The sequence below is a fragment of the Procambarus clarkii genome, chromosome 25 (genome assembly GCF_040958095.1).
Source record: "Procambarus clarkii isolate CNS0578487 chromosome 25, FALCON_Pclarkii_2.0, whole genome shotgun sequence".
NCBI classification, from domain to species: domain Eukaryota; kingdom Metazoa; phylum Arthropoda; class Malacostraca; order Decapoda; family Cambaridae; genus Procambarus; species Procambarus clarkii.
In genome coordinates, this window is record NC_091174.1 from 3,542,278 (window position 1) to 3,561,172 (window position 18,895).

The 18,895-nt window shown below is 38.8% G+C and overlaps 1 protein-coding gene across 3 annotated transcripts in view; it reads right to left on the reverse strand.

The window, feature by feature from the left end:
* Nucleotides 1-8,028: 8,028 nt before the first annotated feature.
* Nucleotides 8,029-18,895, reverse strand: part of glob1 (globin 1) — a 70,770-nt gene continuing 59,903 nt past the window's right edge. For all 3 annotated transcript variants that reach the window (XM_069331174.1, XM_069331175.1, XM_069331173.1), the window contains exons 4-5: nt 17,753-17,873; nt 8,029-15,690 (exon numbers count right to left, since the gene is read on the reverse strand). In XM_069331174.1, the coding sequence (XP_069187275.1) occupies nt 15,547-15,690; nt 17,753-17,873 (265 nt within the window). In that variant the 3' untranslated portion in view covers nt 8,029-15,546. The remainder of the gene's footprint in view (nt 15,691-17,752; nt 17,874-18,895) is intronic.

An 18,895-nucleotide genomic window follows, 5' to 3' on the forward strand; every position in this document is an offset into this window, starting at 1 on the left:
AAACTTAGTCTTACAATTATAGAAAATTCAGCTGTGCAGTTACCTGCTTGAAACAGCCTTAATGATTTCTCCGTTGCTTCTCCTTAAGCCTGCCTTGGTTGACCTGTTAGTGCCAGGTTTAAAAGGAGCATGCTACGTGGCTTTCGAGAAATAAGAGATCTAAAAAGTTTGTCACTGGTCCGCCAAACCACTGAAGTTCAAAGGGCTCATACAAGGTGTACTCTTATTACGTCTACATGCAGTAGTCATTGGTGTGGTAGGGACTGAAGGAGTAGGGTTTAAGACCTGAAAAGCATATATGTCCCGCTCTGTGTCATGGATACTCTATAAACAAACCCAAGCTAACCTCTTGCAACCTAACCTAACCCAATCTAACCTAACATCTTGCAACCTAAACCAATCTAAACTAACCTCACGAAAATAAGAGATAACATTGAACATAAGAACAAGGTAACTGCAGAAGGAATATTGGCCCATACGAGGCAGCTCCTATCTATAACCACCCAATCCCACTCATTGTGTTTTATATATGGTGTGGAGGAGGTGTGGAACACCATAATGTTCATGCCAGTGCTGATTTTAGGTCTCTCCCCTCGGGGCAAAAAAAGTAAAAAAGAAAAAAGATTACTGGGTAGTGGGAGACGGAGGAGCCAGCAAGCCGCTGTATGAATGAACACATTGTAGAGAAGACCCCGCTGGTGTGGGATGTAGCGCAGGGTATAAAAGATGATTAACATTTTTTGAAGAGGTGGATGAGGCAAGAAGAGATTGTTACGTTTGACCCATCTTGCAGGATAAGCCACCATGAGTGGCCACGACTCAGGGCAGACAGCGCTCGTTATATAAGGGGGTCATGTTTTTTTTGCTGGAGGTGCGTATATATATAGAGAAAACAGATCTCATTTGCAAAGAAATAAGATTGATATTTGTTTTAATTCCCGTTTGATGGGGACAGGAATGTCCTTTGTGAACAAGCAGCTCGTTTCGCTAGCATTCCCAACGTCAAGAAACTGCCGTACTAAAGTGCCCTATCCTAACCTACCAGGGGAGCCACAAACAGAAAACAGGGCAGTGTGTCAATTTCGCGAGCCGCTGCCATTTTCTTGTACTAGAGCTTTTTTTTTCCCACATGCATGATTAACCATCCTGGGAGATGGGAATCTTAGATGAACTTAAAGCTATTTGTTGATCTACACAGTGTAAGCTTTCATATAGAATAGGGTAGCAACACACTGCTGTGTATACCTAAACTTGTTAATAAAAATATATAGAAACGAAAGTTTTTGGCCTGTTGGTAAAGTATTTTGGCCTGTTGGTTAAGTATTTTGGCCTGTTGGTAAAGTATTTTGGCCTTTTGGTAAAGTATTTTGGCCTGTTGGTAAAGTATTTTGGCCTTTTGGTAAAGTATTTTGGCCTTTTGGTAAAGTATTTTGGCCTTTTGGTAAAGTATTTTGGCCTTTTGGTAAAGTATTTTTTGGCCTTTTGGTAAAGTATTTTGGCCTTTTGGTAAAATATTTTGACCTGTTGGTAAAGTATACGTCAAAATGCGACGTACTATTAGGACGGATTGCAGAATAGGATGTAGAATAGGGACAAACAAGCCCACACCGTCCACTCTCCCATAGTAATACCCCCACACTGTGCCCGCATAGAGGTTGAAGGGGATGGCTGACCCATCTTTACCACTTATATCTAACAGGGAGGGTTCCCGTGCACCCTTTCCCATCACCTCACTGAACTCCCTCCTCCTCTGCTGTCTCCCCATAACCATCACCCCATTCCCACTATCTCCCCATACAGTCTCCTCCCCATAACCAGCTTGTTACTATGGGGGGGGGAGGGGGTTAGGGCTGGTTTATCTGAAATTGAAATAATAAGGTTTATCTGGCCTGGTATATGTCACACTATGTTTACTATACCTTGTTACTGGAGCCCGGGAGCTGAAGCTTCTCTCTCTTAGGGTCTTTCGCTGGTTCTGGTGTTGGGGGTTGAGGCCTGTCAACCTCAAGATCCACCAAGAACTACAGGAAAGTCTTCTAGGTAGACCAGAAGACGGTTCGCACTCTTGTGTTTACCATTTGACACAAAATGAATTCGTTCCTTATACAAATTATTCAATATTAAAACCGGTTTATTATTTTATTTTACTTATATATATATATATATTATATATATTATATATATATATATATATATGTCGTACCTAGTAGCCAGAACGCACTTCTCAGTCAAATATGCAAGGCCCGATTTGCCTAATCAGCCAAGTTTTACTGAATTAATATATTTTCTCTAATTTTTTTCTTATGAAATGATAAAGCTACCCATTTCATTATGTATGAGGTTAATTTTTTTTTATTGGAGTTAAAATTAACGTAGATATATGACTGAACCTAACCAACCCTACCTAACCTAACCTAACCTATCTTTATAGGTTAGGTTAGGTTAGGTAGCCGAAAAAGTTAGGTTTGGTTAGGTTAGGTAGGTTAGGTAGTCGAAAAACAATTAATTCATGAAAACTTGGCTTATTAGGCAAATCGGGCCATACATAGTTGGCTGAGAAGTGCGTTCTGGCTACTAGGTACGACATATATATATATACAAGAGTTCTTACATTCTTGTACAGCCACTAACGCATAGCGTTTCGGGCAAGTCCAATTGGTCCTATGATCCCCGGAATACGAATATTATATTAAGGTTTATTAGATTAATAAAATATAAGATCAATTCAAATATTAGATCAATTCCTCGATATAAGCCTAACGTGTATGAATACATTCTGGCTTCCTGCCCCAGACACAATGAATTATTATTATTACTATTATTATTATATTATTATAGTGTACTGTACCATTGGTATTCGAAACTGTAATGTTCGTTTCAACCGGACCCCTATAATTCTTTGGCTAACTCATCAATTCTGTCATGAATTTGGAGGCCAACATGAGAATCCACGTAAAATGGACTCTGTTACCACCATTAATATTTTTTTCTTTACATTTGACCATTTAGGGAAGTTGTGAAAACGCATTTGTGACTGTGTGGTACAGTCTTTCAAAGCCACTAACATGCATAGCATTTCAGCATGTATTAAAGCAAATACAAAATTTTGCAGTAAATTTTAAATTACATACAAAATTTAACAAAAAATATAGTGACTGTGCTATGATTAACTGTATGTTTCTATGAATTGTTTCCCTAATGAATTGAAAAGCTGTCCAACTTTTGCCTCATTCAAAAACAAACCCAAAAGTTACCTAATTTCATCTTTATAGTTTCCTACCTTGTGCTTTAAACTTGCACTGTATCTAGTGCTACCCAATCCTCCAATCTTTATGTACCTAAGCCAAACAACTTTACCATTGTGATCATTGCTGTCTTCTTGTATGTGCTATCAATATGCTGTATTGTGCCTATTAATCTTTGTTAAATTACCTATAAATCTGTCAATGTTATCAACCAGAGCTACCGATGTGCTTTAATATATCTACTAATCTCTCTCATTTTTTTCTTGCAATGTACTTGTTCTCATTTTATAAATTATGCTATTATTTATCTACTTAAAATTATTTGTTAGATTAAGGACCTGTCCGAAACGCTGCGCGTACTAATGGCTTTCTCGAACCCATTGTTGATGTGACGACTTATACTGAATTTTGTAACTAGCTCATCAAGATTGTAACTTGCTTAACTAAATGAATTGTGGGGTTCAGTCCCTGAGCCCATTATGTGCTTCTGTAACCCTTTCCACTACCGCCCACAGGATGGGTATGGGGTGCATAATAAATGAACTAAACTAACTGTACCCTCACAAACCCAATGTACCTTCTTATATATAAATAAATAGATAAATAAACATGTTCAACACATATATGAAATTGCATCTGCAATTTCTTATGCATTACATCTCTACCTACTGAAGGCTGGCCAATTATTTACTTATACATGTATTCCAAAATGTAACCAATAACTGTACCTTTTAAAATTTGTGGGCCTAGACATACCTGTCTAATATTAATCATATAATGTCTTTCCTTTGGGGTTTCCTTGCTCTCAAGCATAAAAGTAAATTTTGAAAATGCTCCTCAGTTTAAATTATTTACATTTTTAATGATGTAATGCATTTTTTGTTTAGGTTCTGTTGCTAAATCTTCAACAAGCTTCTAAAATTCTCAAGAGGCGAGGTCTTTGTAGAAGATTAAGCCAAGCTGAGGACACCTATATTAATGATGCCTCCTTGACACCTCTGTGAGCTCTTGCACTCACCAAGGGTAATACTGACACGCATCGACAACCAGTGATGGGAATATTTAGCAGGGCTATGACATGGCTACCAAAGAATTGGATAAATATTCAGGGCTTCCACATGCAGGGTAAGTAGAATGGTTGATTTTTGAAAAAAAATTCTATATTAGAACACTGGCTCACAATTTTGTGGGTTAGAATGGCTATTTAGTATATTTTAGCCAATATAAATATACAAAGAGACATGTTAAACTAATACAATTACAAAGTACAGTATGTACAATAATGTGAAAAGAAATGAGCTGCTTGCAAGTACACAAGTGAAGTTAACACCCTCTGCAAATATATTTATATATCATTACCATGAGCATATTCACTTTGCTGACCTCATGTACATGGGTTGCCCTAGCTGTTATTGTGTAAATCACCATCATCCGGCAGTAACATACGCCAAGTTTATTACATACCATCCTCACACACTAGGATCATCTGTAAGTCTTCAGAAAAGAAAGACCCATTGGTGCCTGGGCACAAATAATATGGGACTATCCCCATTTATGCAGCTTGCTGTATGTGTTTAAGGTTCTCATTACAAAATTCAATAGAAGACAAATGGTTCTTGAGCAAATTAGTTTCATTTCCTTCTCATCAAAGAATTCCCTTTATGGGTAGGCCTTCATTCCCTTCATTAGTTAGGATTCAGTTACTGATTTGAGAAAAAGTTGTGTTACCTGTAGCACCTGTTACCTGTAGTGGAATCAGTTGATGTAGCTATGGAAGGTCCCATAGCGCTTGATTCTGCCTCTGATACTGTCCCTGATGAAATCCTCGCTGCTGTTTGTCGTTATTCACCCAACCGCCCTTGGGGAGCTTCCTCCCTCCCAACGTGATGGGGTACCCAGAGATGAACCCCATCAGTTCCCCTCTGCTCCTTCTTTCCCAACTCTTTGTCTTTGCTTGATTTTCCTCTGCCCCCCACCCTGACTTCACTACGCCTATTCCTGGTTCTCCTCTAGTCTCCTGTGTCCTTTGCCTTAGTTTTTCTCAATTATTTTTTTATTTTTTTCTTGCCTTTAGCTCTTTACTGTCTATTCTTCAACAGAATATTCGTGGTTTCTCTGACTTTTCCTTGACTAACTTCTGTATCTCAGTTTTCACTGCTTTGTGTCTGTCTCCTTTAGCTGATGCCTGAGGCTCATTCTGGTCACTTGGATGGTTATGCATATCTTTCCTCCCTCCAGCTTTTGCTAGGACTCTTAACTCTACTGCCCTTTTGATCTGGAATGATATTCTCTTTCTCTTTCCTCCTTTTTCAGTTGAATGTTTATTCCTCTGCCACTTGTATCTTTATAGATGAGTGGTACACTGTCTGTTATATTTACCTCCCCCCTGCATATTCCTCTTTCTCTTCCCAATCTTAGCTGCTTCTTAAACTCATTACCAGAGCCTGTGCTCCTTTTGGCCAATTTTAACCGTCGACGTAGCCTCTGAGGTGATGCTCTGATGAATACTCGAGGCCGTTTTTCTGGATCCTTTCGTCCTCTCTTCTCCATTCTCTTCAGATTTCTGGTGAGCCAACTCAAGTTGACTCATGCACTTGCACCCTTTCTTGAATTGATTTTTCAGTATGCTCATCCTTCATTTATGTAGACCTATTGTGGAGGATGGAGGAAAAAATTTCATGCAATGTTTTCTTTACCAGCTTCTATTGCTAGATATTGACCAGTTTTCTGAAATTCTATATTGCAGGGCTGTGAAGGAAGCAAAGATGAAGAATATTGCTTACTAATGCTATCTCCTAGTCACGTGTACTTCAGTTGATCCACTTGTCAAGATTAAGGAATTTCACATTTTGGTTTTATTATCGCTGTGTAGTGGCAATCATTTGTTTGGAAAATAAATTATGAATGAGAGGGAGGGATGGTTGTATGTATTATAATAATTGGTTCATCGAGTATATAGAAATTAACAATTTGGAAAAATGGTAGTTGCTGAATGGAAAATGAAGCAGGTCACAAAGTAGTGATTCTTGTAGTAGAAGAGTACAAAAGAAAATTGCATTTAGAGAAAGTGCATTCATTATTTCTCAAACAGTAGTGCTTCCATTGGGTTGTAAGTACAGCCAGCCAACCACTTGTAAATACACTTTTGCCTAAAATATTTATAGGTTGGTTGATACCTGGTTGATGGGGTTCTGGGAATTCTTCTACTCCCCAAGCCCGGCCCGGGGCCAGACTTGACTTGTGAGAGTTTGGTCCACCAGGCTGTTGCTTGGAGCGGCCCGCAGGCCCACATACACACCACAGCCCGGTTGGTCCGGCACTCCTTGAAGGAAACAATCTAGTTTCCTCTTGAAGATGTCCACGGTTGTTCCTGTAATATTTCTGATGCTCGCTGGTAGGACGTTGAACAACCGTGGACCTCTGATGTTCATACAGTGTTCTCTGGTTGTGTATAGTGTTAGCCTTAAAATTCTAATATTTGTGGGTATACCTGGAGTGGGTTCTGGGAGTTCTATGCCCCAACATAGAAGACATCTTCTATGAACATAGAAGATATTGTAAAACATCTTTTATCTTTTAAATAACAGTAGGCCAAGCCTGACCTATTGTAATTTAAAATGAATTGTAAAGATTTGCGGATAGGAGTAACTAAAACTTGTGTTGATATTGTCTCTTGTGTTGATTCTCAAATTATCATTCAAATTATGATTAGGTTTTCTTACAGCTATTTATTGAAGTGACATAAAATGCACAGGATAACTATTGCTCTCAAAGAATCCTCAAACTTCTACAAACCTCGGTATAAGCCTAAGATGTATTGTATGTATAACCTGGCATACAAGCTATACATGTATGCCAGGTTATACATGTATAGTATACAGTATAACCTGTTTCCCGACACAATGAAATAAACTTGTTTGTATATTCTTTTCTAACAAAATTTAAAAGATCGTGAAATTTACATTCTTCATCATACTTCTATGGGTCATTCTACAAAGTTGGCAGACTAATAGATGTTATAAATGCTAGACTTGGCTACAAATATCTCAGGGAGTTTGCACTTTTTCTTATTGCATGTACTTTAGTATATCTGACAAAATAATTCAGTGCTTATATGTTTAAATGTTGTCATTATCAGCATAACTATTGACATACCATATGTCACTATGTAATTGGGAAAAAACTCACGAGAGAACTTTGTTCACTAATGTTCAAGAAATATCCATGCATTATATAATGGATGACATTACCCAAAATCTTATACTGTAGCCCAGTCTAGTCAGAGACCGGTCCATGGAAACATTGATCCTCGGAACCATCAGAAGGTAACGAGGTATTCAGAATTTGTCAAGTGTAGTTCCTGCGTGTGCAAACACACACACATACGACAAAGAGTGGCCCTCATAAAATCCTCTTTTTTTTTTTTTTAGATATATACAAGAGTTGTTACATTTTTGTACAGCCACTAGTACGCGTAGCATTTCGGGCAAGTCCCTGGAATACGATCCCCACGAAGAATCGTTTTAACTTTACCCTCAGTCCCTCATGTTAACCTCAAGCCCTCATGCAACCCCAAGCCCTCATGCAATTGCAGGCCCTCATGCAACCTCAGGCCCTCATACAACCCTAAGCCCCCATACAACCCCAAACCCTCATGCAACTCCAAGCCCCCATAGAACCCCAAACCCTCATGCAACCCCAAGCCCTCATAGAACACCAATCCTTATTCTCACCTTCATTAATATTGTTCTCTATTTTCTCCTAGGTAAAAGAAACAAGCCAGCAATGTCATATACACAAATTTATTCAAATTTTACACTTGATAGTTTGAGATTATAGCTCTGCAACAGTAACCTATATCAATAAAATAGAATATCTGTCTCTGAGGATGGAGGCCAAATGCTCAGGCCTAGTCTCACCCAATTTTGCATGTTGGTTTCTGTGGTGTAGGTGCCTAGCATGGGTGAGTTGGGGTCGGCTTTATGATAAGTAGTTTGCGAGTCATTAACATTGTATGATCAAAGTACGATGCATGATCAAAGTACGAAGGTGATGCATGTTACTGTAACTTAAATATTATTACTGAAACTTTGAGAGATACTCTTCCGCATACCTCAGACTGCCAGACACTCTTTAGACCCCATGTCTGGTAGTGGGAAAAATGCACCCTAGCACCTCCCACACTTGATGCTTGCACAATAGTAGTATGAGACACACATTTACAGAATGCAATGCACCCTATTGCCACACATTCACACACACATACACAACTTCGTATTTACATTTCGCTAACACACACTGGTTCACTCTTCCCACACATCAAACACCACACACACACGTGCCTAAGTAGCTACACAGTGACACAATCTATCACCTAACATATTATAAATGCACAGCAACACAATACACACAATAGATTGGCACACAAAGTACAATCACACAATCATGTGTGATCTAAATACAAACACCAACACCTTCACCAGTCCATAAGAACGTGACATAAGCTACAACCCAACCAGAAGCGCAAATATGGGCTACACCCAGCTAAAAAAGCCTGTATATAGCCTATGAGATGTAGTTTACTGCCATAACTCAATCTGCAAGCAGTCCTTTGGGTGAGAGAGAGCCAGAGAAATATTCTGGTTCCAGCTTTTTGGTGGAAAATTTGGAAAAATGTGCAACTCTTAATATATTGTTAACTTTAGTAGAAAAATTGTCAAAGTAGGACTTACTACAAACCTGCCACTTCTCTAAATAATATGGCAAATATATATACAACAATTAAATATTCTCTAAGCAAGTATATTCCTTGGAAATATGGATGTAATATCGAAATTAAATTAAAATGTTAGTTCATATTAAAAAATATTTGAGCTGGAAATATTATACGGAGGAAGATTCTACATATCTATACCCGTATCGATCTGTCTGATGCTATCATATGTAACCTGTTTCACACCAGAGTATAGCAGTATACCAACATACACACACACACACAAGTATACTGTCACATACACCTTTATACTGTACATACTTGCATACTACTGAATTAGCACATGCACATGTAAAAATCAGTGCCAGCATTCTACAAGCATTTACACAAGTACTTATTAGCCTTTTCATCTTTTCTCAATCTTTAATGGCTTTGTTTATATTTATTAAACAGCTTATGAGCTCCAAAGCACCAAGTGGCTGTTTATAACAACAATAACACTTGATTTGGAAGTTTCGATGCTCGCAAACTTTGTTATTAAACAGCTGTACAGGTTCGTAAGTACTTGCACAACAGCTTGAAGAATCCAGCCCCCAAATCACTAAGTCTTTCAGTACAGTGTACAGGAAATTTGTTTTAGTACTTCACTATGTTGTAGAGTTTATACTTTCCTGCGGTCTTGACCTCGATCACTGGAGTCTTGACTCGGAGCATGCGATTTTCATCACAGTGATCTTGACTGGTGAACAAAGTCAACATCACAGTGATCTTGACTGGTGATCAAAGTCAACATCACAGTGATGAAGATCACATGCTCAAGGTCACGACTGCAGTGATCCAGTTCAAGACTACAGTGATCAGTAGTTTTGACCTTTATCACTGTGATCTTGATCTTGGTCATTATAAGTTGAATTATTTATTTAAACCATGTTTGTTATTTGTAATTTTTTGGGAGAGATACATTTCCTTTTAAGGAATGACACTCGTACACACATATACAGTACATGTGCCCATTTACAAAAGGAAAGTCGTGTCTGACAAACTTGATTGAGTTACACACAGAAATCACAATAGGGTGATGCATCAAATGAACACATCCACAAGGGCTGTGACGAGGATTCGAACATACGTCCAAGAGCATCCCAGACATTGCCTTAATCGACTGAGCTACGACATGGTCAAAAGAATTGCAACCAGAAGTTCTACTGAACTTACTGGATCCTGCAGCCTCTGAGACACAAACCAGGATTTTACACAATTCCCCCATGCACTCGAGTTATGTCAATAGTTCTACCTCTTCGCAACTAACTTCTGGTTGCAATTCATTTGATCATGTCATAGCTCAGTCGATTAAGGCAACGTCTGGGATGCTCTCAGGTGTAGGTTCGAATCCTTGTCACGGCCCTTGTGGATTTGTTCATTTGATTGAGTTGTATGACATAAGATGGGAAAAAGAAGTCTGGGTAGACAAATTTCCTAGATGTCAAAAAGCATTTTACATGAATGGCTAGTGTACAAGATGGAGAAGCAGGCCAAGATAGCTGGGAAAATGCTAAATTAGGGTAAGGGAATAGCTGAAGGACAAAAACTAAGTCATAGTCAGATCGGAAGTTTCAAGCTGGATAAATGTAACAATTACCTCTGCTGTTCCTAATTTACGTGAATGACATTCCTGAGGGAGTGAGCTCGTACATATCAGTGTTTGCAGATGATGCAAAGCTGTTGAGAAATGTAAAAACAGAAAAGGAATGCATGAAGTTACAGGAGAACCTTAACAAACTCCAGGAGTTGGCAAATAAATAGTTGCTGGAATTCATCATCAACAAATGTAAGGTAATGAAGATGGAAAAGGGAGAAAGGAGACCAGGAGGTATCTACTATATAAGGGAAAGGCAGTTAAAGGAATAGGAAAGAAAGATTTGGAAGGGGGATACTATTTCAACACTAATGTTAGAGGTACACAAAGAAGGTAACAATGGTAGCATACAGATGCTGGCAAACATAAGAACATTGTTTATGAACCTAAATCAGGACTACAAGGCAAGCTGCACTATTTATTAGACCCATACTGGAATATACAACTTCTGCACAGAATCCACACCTTGTGAAACAAAAACTGGAAAAGTGCAGAGTTTTGCAACAAAATGGTGCCAGAAGAAAGGCTAATGGAACTAAATCTCTCAGTCCTAGAGGATAAAAAAATAGATGAGGATATAATCACAACATGCAAGATACTGAGGGGGATAGACAAGGTGCACAAGGACAGCCTCTGCCAATTCAGATTGAAAGAAAGAAGGACAAGAGAACACAGGTGGAAGCCGGAAACACAAATGAGCCAAAGGAATGTAAAGAAATACTCGTATCTTGTATTAGTGGTCAACAAGTGGAGTGCACCGAAGGAAGAAGTTGTGGAAGTTACCTCCATCCACAACATTAAGGCCAGATTCGACAGAGAATTTGAACATCAGAATAGTTAAATTACAAAACAGGTACAACAAGGCTAGTAGGCAGGGCATAAAGAGTTGGACCTCACTTCCCTGTAGACACTGATAGTAAGTACAGTACACAAGCATTGTTCTTGAGCTATGAAGAAAGGCAGAGGGAACTTCACTATCTCCCGGTGATTTGTCCCTCAAAAGAATCCTTGATACCTTTGATATCGCTCGACATGCACATTTTTGTTTTAGAATTGGCATCCTTAGTGATATTTAGTGCCTTTTGAATATTCTACGACTTTGATGCTGCTACATAGTTTCTCTGGTTTAGCGCTTTCTTCTGGTAATTACTTTTCTTTACTTCACTACACTGGAGGAAAGAAGATAGGGGAGATATGATAACGACGTGCAAGTGTAGTGTGTTATACAACATGGAATCAATGTTTGAATTACCATAAGTAACAGAAGAATGAGAGGACATAATTTAAACTGAAAACACAGATGAGTCAAGAGTTTTCAGAAATAACTTTTTCAGTCTGAGTGGTAAATGAGTGCAATGGACTAGATGAGGAAGCTGTTGAAGCCAATTTGATACACAGTTATAAATGTCAATATGATAAAAAAAAGTAGAGTCACTGCACTGAACTACTGAAGGCTGAATGCTCGACCCTGCAAGCACAGGTGAATACAACTATGTGAGCACTCACATACACACACACACACACGCTTTGAGATATAATCTAGAAGAAAGTGGGGACATTGAAACAGTTGTTGAACTCAATTTCAAGAGAGGACACTATTTGGAACATAGAAATTTTTTTAATGAGTGTAATTGGACAGACTTGTTGCTAAGCAATGAAGTAAATGAGATGTATGCCAAATTTTGCAAAATATACGATATTAAGGCACACAAACGTTCATACCAAAACAGAGATGCAGGACCAGAAAACAGGATTGGTTCAACAGAAACTGCATGAGGGCCAGAGATTAAAAGATTAAAAAATGGAATCAATACATAAAGAGGCCAAACCCCAAAACATTCCCGCGATACAAAGATGCGAGAAACAACTACACGGCAGCGAGGAGAGAGGCAGAAATAAATTTTGAATAAGGGAAAGCGGACAAATATAAAACAGAACCAGATCTATTCTATAAATTCATAAACAACAAATTACAGGCAAATGATAATATTCAGAGGTTGAAAATGAGAAACAGATTCATGGAAAATAAGGAAATGTGTGAAACATTAAAAGAAAAATTACAAAGTGTGTTTGTACAAAATGAAATCTTGAGGGAACCACACAATAAGAATTTCAGAGAACATAGAGCACACAGTGGTGTCTAGAGACAAGGTGGAAAAAATGCTCAACGAGCTAAATAAGAACAAAGTAGTTGGCCCAGATGGAGTTTCATCATGGGTTCCGAGAGAATGTGCATCCGAACTCAGCATTCCACTTACACTGATTTTTCAAACATCCCTGTGTACAGGAGTCGTAGCAGATGTGTGAGAAAAGGCTAACATAGTGCCGATCTACAAAAGTGGAAGCATGGAAGACCCCTTCAATTAGAGACCTGTATCATTGACAAGTGTAATAGTCAAAATATTGGAAAAAATAATTAAAACTAAATGGGTAGAACACCTGGAGACAAATGATATAATATCATACCATCAGTATGGTTTTCGATCTGGAAGATCCTGTGTAACGAATTCACTCAGTTTCTATGATCGAGCCATCTAGATTTTACAGGAAAAAGATGGTTGGATTGCCTGCCTCTATCTGGCCCTAAAAAAGGCTTTTGTCAGAGTTCCATATAAGAGGTTCTTTTGGAAACTGGAACATATTGGAGGGGTGACAGGTAAGCTTCTAACATGGAAAATTTTTCTATCTGATCGAAAAATGAGGGCAGTAATCAGAGGAAGTGTATCTGGTTGGAGAAATGTTACAAGTGGAGTACCACAGGGTTCAGTTCTTACACTGGTAATGTTCATTGTCTACATAAACGATCTACCAGATGGAATACAGAATTATATGAACATGTTTGCTGATGATGCTAAGATAATAGGGAAGATAAGTAACTTAGATGATTGTCATACCCTTCAAGACGACCTGGACAGAATAAATATATGGAGCACCACTTGGCAAATGGAATTTAATGTAAATAAATGCCATGTTATGGAATATGGAATAGAAAAACATAGACCCAACACAACCTATGAATTATGTGAGAAAACTTTAGAGAATTCTGATAAAGAAAGAGATCTAGGGGTGGTTCTAGATAGAAAACTATGACCTGAGGATCACATAAAGAACATTGTGCGAGGGGCCAATGCTACACTTTCTAACTTCAGAATTGCTTTTAAATACAGGTATGGCAAAATACTGAAGAAATTGTTCACGACTTTTGTTAGACCAAAGCTAGAATATGCAGCAGTTGTATCGTACACATATCTTAAGAAGCACATCAATAAACTGGAAAATGTGCAAAGACATGCCACTAAGTGACTCCTAGAACTGAAGGACAAAAGCCCACGAGGAGAGGTTAGAGGCATTAAACATGCCAAAACTAGAAGATAGAAGAAAAAGAAGTGATATATCACTACGAAGAAAATAGTAACAGGAATTGATAAAATTGATAGGGAAGATTTCCCTGAGACCTGGAACTTCAAGAACAATAGGTCATAGATTTAAACTAACTAAACAAAGAAGACAAAAAATATAAGAAAATTCACTTTTGCAAACAGAGTGTTAGACGGTTGGAACAAATTAGATGAGAAGGTGGTGGAGGCCAAAACCGTCAGCACTATAATTTCAAAGCGTTATATGACAAAGAGTGCTGGGAAGACAGGACACCATGAGCATAGCTCTCATCCTATAACTACACTTAGGTAATTACACACACACATCTGGACTTCAGTTAGCAGAAGACAAAGCATATATCTAATTATCTATGGCACACAAGTCTAGTGTAATTACTAATAATAGTGATAAATATATGTACATTACAACGGTGATTGACACACACACATACACGAGAGCTGCTGATGTGCTCGTCTGGCCTTACCTCGTTAATATAGTACATCTGTAACAGAATTCATCAAGCATTTATGCAACAATTTACAAAGTTTGTATACATCTTTCCTTAACCATGATGGCATTGTTTACATGTATAAACAGTTGATGAGTTTCAGAGTACTATGAGGTTGTTTACAGCCAAAATAATCTTGGGTTGTGTAATTCCAAGCTTCTAAGTTGTTTAATAAATGTAAGCAAAGGAAAGATATATAGGTTTTGTAAGTGGTTTTATAAATGCTTAATGAATCCTTGTCTGAAAACAGTTCACATGCAGATTTTTATTAGTAGTACCGTTTTCATCATCATATTTGGTACAGTACTGTGCTCCATATTTATTTATTTATTTATATCACTTATTTTGTGATCAAATTACTGTATTCTGTGTATTGATTTTTTGTTTTGTTTATTTATTAACAAATCTTTTCTTTTTAAGCTTTAAATATTTATATTATTTAAGATTTACTTTATCAAAAACTAAATGTAATTATTTTATGGTTTTTAGGTAGATTATATAATTTTTGTCTTCACTATATATATATTACATTTACAGCCCCCTCTGCCTTGATTCAAGATTTCCTTCCTCAGCCTATCATCTGCAACAACAATTTAATATTATTGTACTGTATTAAAGTCAATTTTCTGGGTGGCTTCAGGAGGCCATCAGTCACCAGGTTCTCCAGACCGTGTGGAAGTCTGCAGCATCACTCCTCAGGAACCACCTTCCTTGTAGTTATCCTTCTCTTTGTAATTGTTCTACTGGCCTGTGCCCATTGCGACTTCTCATTCGCAACCGTATTGGTGATGTTCCACATTATGATGAAGTCTTCATGACATAGGTGGGATGTTTTGGATTATGAAAGATGTTCTTTGTGACATTGGTGATATACTTGTTTACGATGGAGATGTTCTTCACCAGGACTCATTAATTAAAGAACTTAACAAGCTGAAGCAAGAAAACATATTTGGAAATTGTCTTGATCTACAGCCTCTATCACACACACACACACACACTATATCCCTCTATCACTATATCACACACACACCCCATCCCAACAGAAATAATACTAATCTGTGAGCCACTAATGCTTCATCTCCTCCCTCATGGACCTCTTCATGACATAGGCAATGTTCTTCATAAGGAGGTCCCAAGCCAGCTCCACCTCCTCCGTCCATTCATCCTCCAGCGCTGGCCGGATGGCCTGCAGGAACTGGGGCCCCACCAACTGCAAGGAGAAGAATAGTATGGGTATTGTAATTTGCAGGTTGTGTGTGCCACCTGACTGATATATCACTGCAAATAAAATAGAAATACACAGTATACTGAACAAAAAAAAACTACTTTCGTACAGTCAGTGCTGTGTGTTGCTGTCTAAAGAGGAGACTCGACTGGTAAATTTGTACATAACATTGATGGCGATGGAGATAATGTTAAGTGGTGATAGATATACTATTAAAGCTACTAAGGATATGGTCGAAGAATATTCAAAGTCAGCCAAGGAAAGTCAGGGGATAAAGGTGTACATGATAATGTTGGTAATGATATAGAGTGGGAAACTCTGATCTTCACTAACTTTACGATAAAACTCTTCTTAAATATAAGGTAATGGCATCAGATACCACAACTTCTCTAAGCACATCTGCTGCTGACCTCTTTCCCGGGCACCCTGGGTACAAGATTATCGAAGTAGCTAAGTGTGTCAAATACCAGAACAAAAGGGAAACGTCAGTGCATTTAATCAGAGGAGAATAAAATATACAGTATCTCCACGAGAGAAGTATGGCATTTTTTTCTGTTTATGGTTTCTGATTCTTTCTCTCTCAAAAATCTTTAACTGGTCGGTATAGTGATGGCCTTGCTTCTTGCAGGTCAGCGTTCGATCCCCGACAATCCAAATTGTTGGGCACCATTCCTTCTCTCCATCCTATTCTGTCCTAATATTTCTTCCATGTTCTATATAGTCATACTGGCTTGGTGCTTACACCTGATAATTTCTTTTCCTTTCTTTCTGTCTGACTATCTGTGTCCATCTCTATTTCTCGATTTTTTTTGTCCCAAGTGACAACAGAAGGTAAACCGAGAGGAGACGTAGGAGACGTTAGTTATTTTCCGGTCTCTTCTCCCGAGATTATTTGTCTCTTCTCATTCAGAATGTCACATTTACAGTCAACTCCATAGAACTCACTATGCCAGCAGTGCACTTCCTCAACTTCTAGGCCCAACCACTTGGGGTGGATGGTAGAGTGATGATCTCGCTTCATGCAGGTCGGCGTTCAATCCCTGACTGTCCAAGTGGTTGGGCACTGTTATTTTCCTCAGTCCCAAATTGAGGGAACTATCTTTCCTCAGAAAGTTCCCAAATCCTTATCCTGATCCCTTCGCAGTGCTATATAGTCGTAATGGCTTGGCACTATATCCTGATAGTTCCCTCCCTTTCTCAAATTCTAGTAACACTTACTGCGTTCACTCCAGGCAGCTTACTGCGTTCACTTCAGGCAGCTTACTGCGTTCACTCCAAGCAGCTTGTTCCAAACCATAATGAAATCTGAACCAAGTAGCAATCGGGTCAACCCATGTGTTGCGTTGACATATACCAAGACTGTCAAACATCAGACGGGGCAAACTCAAGTTAACTTACAACTTTAAGCATCTCCTGCACTTGTCTAATAGCCTTTCCCTCTTCCAGCGGCCTCGCCAGACAACTTATGATCGGTAAGACGCTTACAGTATTCCCTCTCCCTTCCCTTCCGTGTGTCGCCATAACTCCCTCCCAACTCCCTCTGTAATACCTGACACGAGCCAAACATACTAATAAGCTTTCCTGAAGAAAGACTAAGTTACTAGAGGCGGTAGGCCCTCCACGTCTTGCACACACACGTCATTAATTAGCATTATGTTCGCTTGTTTTAAGCGTCTTTTTATGGTGTCTAGCGTGTAGTTTACCAAGAGGGTCAGTGCTCTCTTGAAGGAGATGTATCCTAAGGTACGAAGAATAACTTTGAGGTCTAACATGTTATGGAGTGAGAGTAAGAGAGACAGAGTTAGTACTCATTTATACCAGTTAGCATCTTAAGGGGTGAGATTTGTCTCAACAATGACGCAGAAGAGACTTCTTCGTCATTGAGACTAGACACCGAGACTACAAAAACTTTAAATTATTTGTTATTGGACACCTGAATGAATCAGCTCGCAGGCACCAGAATGCCTGCGAGCTGATCACCAATCAGCACGGGTATCCCAGATTCACACGAGGGATGATTAAAACAGAACACAAGTGGTATTCTCACCGATATATGCTGGACTTGGGCGCCGTAGTGGCAGTGGTTTCGGCCGCATTCCTGGACGAGGGGCACCAGTTTCTCCGGCTGGTCGAGGCGACGGACAGCCTTCTCCACGAAACCCATCACCCTGCAACCACGAAGACCCTTCGTAAGATCCACCAATATCTTCACCATCATCAGTTAGATTTAGATTTAGATTTTTTATTCAGGTAAAGGTACATACATTGAAGATGAGTTACAAACAATATGTTGGATTTAAAGATAGAGCTAATACTTCAACTGTTATGAAAAGTCTTATGTAAACGTGATAAATAAATGGCAAAGGAGGTTCCGTTTTGCTAAATTCAAAGTAATATATTTAGGAAGCAACAATTAATAGCCAAAGTGGATATATATGTCATAGAAGTGATGGAAGAGAATGGAGTTTGCAGTGACTAATATATCGAAGGCAACAATACAAGCTCTGACATAGTGTACCAAGCCAGTTGCCAGTGGACTGAGGCAGTATGCTGAGATAGTAAATATTGTACTGAGGCAGGGCAGTGAGGCATTATGTGGTGAGGCAATGCACTGAGGAAGCAGGCAGTATACCAAGTATTTAACTGAGGCAATATGGAGTGCACGCCTCCTCCTCCCAGAATCTTCTCAACCATCACCCTCAACCCAATATATAACCCAGTACCCAATATAACTCAGTACCCAATATTTCAGGACGGAACATGCATAGCAATTTTGGATTAAAAATACCGACATTCTCCATATTAAACACATTCCAGACCTCGCTGTGTAAAAGTAATTTGTTTTGATAAATTTCCTGGAATTATATGTACACCCGATTTAAAAAAAATTACGCTCTGCACAGAAATATAGGCAGTTAAATTTGAAAAATATTACGAGTACAGGCTGGTAGCTGAGTGGACAGCGCGCGGGATTCGTAATCCTGTGGCCCGGGTTCGATTCCCGGACTAGGCAGAGACAAATGGGCAGTTTCTTTCACCCCTCATGCCCCTGTTACCTAGCAATATTACCTACTATTAATATATAATATATACTAATTAGTTATTAGTAACAGTTGATTGATTAACAGTTGAGAGGCAGGCCGAAAGAGTACACAAGGTACCATTTATACAAGGTACCATTTGAGAGATG